The sequence below is a fragment of the Daldinia caldariorum genome (assembly GCF_022478825.1).
Source record: "Daldinia caldariorum strain CBS 122874 unplaced genomic scaffold F4812scaffold_4, whole genome shotgun sequence".
NCBI lineage: Eukaryota > Fungi > Ascomycota > Sordariomycetes > Xylariales > Hypoxylaceae > Daldinia > Daldinia caldariorum.
The window spans coordinates 1095261-1100609 of NW_025953040.1; the positions used below are offsets into that span (position 1 = coordinate 1095261).

At 49.9% G+C, this 5349-nt stretch overlaps 3 protein-coding genes across 3 annotated transcripts in view; 1 reads left to right on the forward strand and 2 right to left on the reverse strand.

Moving 5' to 3' along the window:
• The window catches only part of F4812DRAFT_420940 (uncharacterized protein), a 2397-nt gene extending 1618 nt beyond the window's left edge, over positions 1-779 (forward strand). The window contains exon 2 of the mRNA XM_047933503.1: positions 41-779. Within this exon, the coding sequence (XP_047792255.1) occupies positions 41-444 (404 nt within the window). The 3' untranslated portion in view covers positions 445-779. The remainder of the gene's footprint in view (positions 1-40) is intronic.
• A 292-nt stretch (positions 780-1071) lies between these two features.
• Positions 1072-4201, reverse strand: F4812DRAFT_420943 (dipeptidyl peptidase). The gene is made up of 7 exons (XM_047933504.1): positions 3842-4201; positions 3570-3771; positions 2204-3471; positions 2009-2104; positions 1648-1911; positions 1425-1480; positions 1072-1287 (listed from the first exon to the last, which is right to left on the reverse strand). The coding sequence occupies exons 1-7, from the start codon at positions 3942-3944 to the stop codon at positions 1168-1170; spliced, it is 2109 nt and encodes a 702-aa protein (XP_047792256.1). The 5' UTR covers positions 3945-4201; the 3' UTR covers positions 1072-1167.
• Positions 4202-4701: 500 nt separating this feature from the next.
• The window catches only part of F4812DRAFT_307636 (NuA4-domain-containing protein), a 1347-nt gene continuing 699 nt past the window's right edge, over positions 4702-5349 (reverse strand). Inside the window, exon 3 of the mRNA XM_047931291.1 lies at positions 4702-5185. Coding sequence (XP_047792257.1) covers positions 4922-5185 — 264 coding nt within the window. The 3' untranslated portion in view covers positions 4702-4921. The remainder of the gene's footprint in view (positions 5186-5349) is intronic.

Consider the following 5349-nt stretch of genomic DNA (forward strand, 5'->3'; position numbering starts at 1 on the left):
ACCTTACCTCCTTACTAACCTAACCCCCGCAACCCCAAAGAATCCCTCCTCAACGGCGCCGTCAACGAAGCCAGTTTCGCCCAGTTATCCCACCCGCTGCCGCCGCCGTCCTCGGGCCTTCCCCAACCGCCCCTCAAGGCGACCCAGATGCTCGAGCAGTACAACCACTTCAGCAGCTCGTACCGCATCAAGCGCCCCAAGAGCGAGGCCCGCTTCGTCCGCCAGTTCCTCAAGAAGCTCGACCCCCGCGCCGCCGCGTACATGCAGCGCAAGCTCCGCCAGGAATACCCCGACCTGGCCCGCCTGCTCCCCCGCGCCGAGACGAGCCCCAAGACCGCCGTCGTCTTCTCCGTCGACGTCGGTAACTTGCGCTGGGAGCACGTCAAGACGGTCATGAGGAGGATCGATGGGAAGGAGCTGTTTAGTCTCTTGGAGGCGGACTGACTAGGAGAGTAGGACGCGGGCCTGTGCTTGTGCCTGTGCCGGACAGATAAATAAATAAATAAATAATCCAGAATGGCGACGATGCATGGCAGGGTTTGCTGGAATGCTATAGTAGCTATGCTAGTCAGTCGAGCACTGATCTATAAATTAGGTACCTAAGGTAGGTAGCTGTCCATACTTGTATGAGAAACCTGATACTGTATGAGAGTCGGATTCCCAATAGATAAATATTTACACAATTCCTGTGAGTGGTAATACCACTCATGTCAGATAGACTGTAATAGCAATTGTGCTATTAACAAATACACTTTTGGCTCAGCGGTGTGTCTGTCAATTAAGAGTCTCATATGCTTGAACCCGTTTAAGAACCGAATCAGAACACCCTGGGCCAAAAGTTTGCAAACGAGTACGCACAAGACCATCCTAAACCTCAGGGTTCGATTCTAGGATCTTACAGAGATCAAAAAGTCCAGAGGTCCAATAATCCAGAGGCTCGAGATATCCAGCTTTGCCCAGAATCGTCCTCACTTGAGGGGGTGTGTGAGTGGTAATACCACTCATAGGTCAGACAATTGTGCTATCAAGAAATACACTTTTGGCTCAGCCGTGTATCTGTCAATTCCTTTTTATTTTTTAAATTTTTAATGCCCTCAGTAACTCTTTGATTTAACCCTACAACCAACCATTCTTATCCATGATACATTAACTACACGCAGCAATTCATCAGATAGCAAGGCCCTCCGCATCCCCCGCTAGTCCCGTGGTGTCCAGACCAGTCCACTTGTTAATCCAACCCAGGACCTCCTTATGCCAGACGAGCGAGTTCTCGGGTTTCAACACCCACTAGTATAGAGATAGTAGGTAATTAATCAGCAATTCCGCCCATCGAAACTAGGTAGGTAGGCAGGTACAGGTAGGTAGGTAGGCATACTACCCCCTAACAAGTACTAATGCAAAGGAAGAAAGAAAGAAAGACTTACGTGGTTCTCGTCAGGGAATATCAACATCCGACTAGGCACGCCGCGGGTTTGGAGGGCTATTATCGGCACGTTAGCATTTCATCCCATCCGCTCATACACTTTTCCCCTCCCCTTCCCCTCCCCTTCCCCTCCCCCCTGTCTCTCTTTTCTCTCTTCTCCCATCTACCTATCCACGTACGCCAATGCTATTCCCCATGTACTATGTAATAAGTAAAATACGTACCATTAAAAGCCGCCAATCCCTCCGAGATAGGCAGACGGTAATCGAGCTCGGAGTGGATGACGAGCTGGGGAGTAGCCCAGTTGCCCGCGGAGGCGGCGGGGTCCCAGCGGGCGTAGCCGTCGCGATTCTCCCAGAGGGTGCCGCCGAAGTCGTGCGACGGGAAGAAGAGCTCCTCGGTCGACCAGTTGCTCATGGTGCTGAAGATGCCGTCGTGGCAGACCAGGGCTTTGAATTTCCTGCCGAGGGGGTGGCCTTGGATCCAGTCTGATGAAAGAGGGAGGAAAGGGGGGTTAGTTACACGGGTAAAAATGCCGGGGGGAAGTAGTAAGAAAAGGGAGAGGTTGGGAGATTGGCAACTTACTGATCATGTACCCGCCATAGGAAGCGCCAAGGGCCACAGCGTTGTTCGTGTCGATGTAAGGAATGTTATCGGAAATGTGCTCGAAGCAGTTTACCACTATATCCAGCATACTCTGTCAGCCAGACGCCCTTCAGAGTAAACGTGTCTAAGGTAACTCTACAGCAGACTTCGAGTTCAGCGACAATCTATACTTACGATCATTGTAAGGTCTTCCACCCCAATCCTGCGTAATGCCATCAGTGAACTTTTGTCCGTAACCGGTGCTACCCGTAGGGTTCGGCATCACAGCGACGTAGCCCTGCTCAGCGAACACGGCGGGATTCCACCTGGTGCTCCAGCTCTGACCCCACGCGCCTTGTGGTCCTCCGTGGATTAAGAATGCCAACGGGTATTTCTTGCTCGGGTCGAAGTTAGAGGGCTTCATCACCAAAGCATGGACTTGGTAATCCCCCGCGCCCTTGAACCAGAACTCGTCGACCTGGTTTTTTGTCAGACCGAACGATTTCCCTTCCTTGGAGCTGGAGGAGATGAGTGCTGTTTCCTTAGATTCCGGATCGACGATAGAGTATGAGGAGTTATCGACGAGAGACGTAGACGTGATGAAGAGGCGACCGTCTTCGTGGGAGAGGTTGTGGAAGTCAGTTACAGCGCCGTCCCTGGTCAACGGTTGCGGTAGCTCCTTAGCTTCTAACGGGTTCGAAGGAAGTCTAAATAAGGCCTGTCGGCCCTCCTTTTCGGCCGTCACGTACAGCTCCTTATCGTCGTTGCTCCATACAATACCTTCCGGCCGCAGGTCCCAGGCGCCTTCGCCATCTTCCGTTTTGTAGAACTCTTGCACGTTGCTTAGGTCTTTGATATCGGGGATTAGTAGTAGGCGCCACTTATCGGACTCGTACTGCCTATTCTTCATACGCTTAAAAACCACCTTGGTGCCATCGTGCGAGAATACCGGGACACCCGAGTAGCCTTGCAGCTCGCCGGTCTTGACGATCTGGGGACGAGGGGGCTTCGCCTCAGTGAAGGTCTTGAGCGGCACATAGTAGAGGTCGGTCTTGGTCCATAAGGCAGGATTTAGCTCGGGGTCCTTAGAGACGAAAACTATTCCCTCCTTGCCGATATCATAATCACTAGCATCTCCAAAGGGCGGCACGGGACATTCAAGTTTCGTGCCCGCTAGTGCATTCACTAGGTTTCGATCTTGTAGCCTGAAGTAGTCTCCATCTTTCTTTAAGGCTCCGTAGAATAGCCCCTGTCTATGCTTGGAAACATACGAGTCCCAATGCCGTACAAATAGGCTTGTATAGACTTTGCCGGTTGACAGCGGCTCCTTCTCATCTTTCGGGTTTAAAAGCTCTCCTGATGATGTTGCAGGAGCCGTGGCAGCAAATGCTATGGTGCCATTTCCGATGTCCCTAGCCTTGATATTATATAGCGAGGTATTAAAGGCAGCAATCTCATATGGTCTAAGTGGACTTGTAAGTACTGTATCCTTCTTCTTGTAGGTATACTTAGGGCCTTAGGCTTAGGCATCTATCTATATACCTAGGACGAATATACTCACTCTGAACCTGGCTTGGTCGCATCTGCTACGAGGAGAGACGTCTTAGAATTTTGGTTCCTCAACAAGATGAATTCGGTCTCGGAAATCCAGGTCGGCTCGGTATAATCCGGGTTGTCAAATAACTGCGTTGACTGTCGGGACCTGATATCCAGGACCTTGATGGCATAATCCTTGGAGTGGGACTCAAACGAGTATTGAGAGACTGACAATTATTAACTTAAGTACCTCAAGTTATTCTAAGATGGTAATATGTTTAGCTTGTAGGGACGTACCAGTAAAGAGAGCGAGGGTGCCGGTACTATTAGGCACAGCAGGACTACGACGAGGAGCGGAGAGGAGCACTTCGGGAGTGAATTTGGTGGCCATAACCGTCATCTTGGATGAGAGATTGGAACGATGACGTTGAAGCGGGGGGATTATGTACTTATTTTTTGTATATAACCTTCAGAAAGGTTCCAAGTTGCTTTTAAGAGGTACGAGATAAACTTCCAAGGTTGTCTTGATAAATCACCACAATGTACAAGTAAGTACCTGGCGTATATATATAGGTGCACATATGTCTATGTACTTTGTAATTTAGGCTCCGTTGCTCTCTCCGTTCATCAAGGTGTTCGCTATGATTGGCATTTACAAGTGGGTAGGTCTTTTAGTTATGGAGTTACTACTTGAGCTAGTTCATACCTATACATTAGGTAGTTGGAACCTTCCCCCGCACGCCGCACGCCGCACTCTGCACGCATAAAGGGTCCCTCCTGATTGCATAGCATTGCGTGATTCATAAATGATCCGTCTCAGCTGTTTGTAAGTCAAGGTAGTGAGTAATACATAAAACCTCAAATCTGGAAGACAACGCATTGTATTCGGGCCCTTCTTGCTATATATTAGATAGGTACCTACAGGTAACTTTCCCATCCCCCTTTTGGATTAAGGACGTTCTTATATTATAAATCCACAGCCGCAGGTATACTAACTAAGAGATCTCATCGCTACATGATATCATCATGGTTTTCTTTCTCTCTCCCTCTCTCGGTTTAAGTTTTACCTTAGTCTACCATTCGTAAATCTAGACTGTTGGGTATCTTCAGCGGGAATATAACGGTGTGAACCACGAATACCATCTCTTCTTAAAAAAAAGAAAAGCACGTAAAAAAAGTGCTTTTGTTATATTCCCAAATAAACGCCCTACCTAACAAACCAACGCCGTCAAAGCTAAGCCAGCCAGTCAGTCCGCCCACTCGCCCGCCCACCCGCCGATAAACGCCGAAACCACACTGGATAATGCGGGAAACGAAATCCCATTATAAACTCTTGTAATGTACCTAAGGTACCTGGGTACCTAGGTTAGATAGCCTTCACTTTCGCGAGGCGCCAAAGTGCGTTCGGACTTTCTTGGTTTCGCGGGAGTCCGTCTCGCTGTCTTCCGCATCCGCGTCTTTGTCCTTCTTCTGCGTCCTCTTCTTGCCCGTCTTGCCGGCCTTTCCGGAGCCCCTCTCGGTCGCGGACGTCGGCGTCGGGTGGTTTGACGCGCTGTCCTTCTCCCTGTTCGCGAAGGTTGTAGAGACGGGGGTCGGCGCGCCCGGCGTCGAGGTTGCGGATGTTGCTTCGGTATTGTCGGGCTAGAACGGCGAAGGTAAAGAATGTTAGCATGAGAAGGGGGGGGGGGGGGGGGGGGGGGTAATTTTGGTTGGGGCCCCCGGAAGCGAGAAAAAGAAAAGAAGCAAAAAAAATACGTGTAGGTTATTTTAGGATAAAGATGTTAGCCAAAAAAAAAAAAACAAGT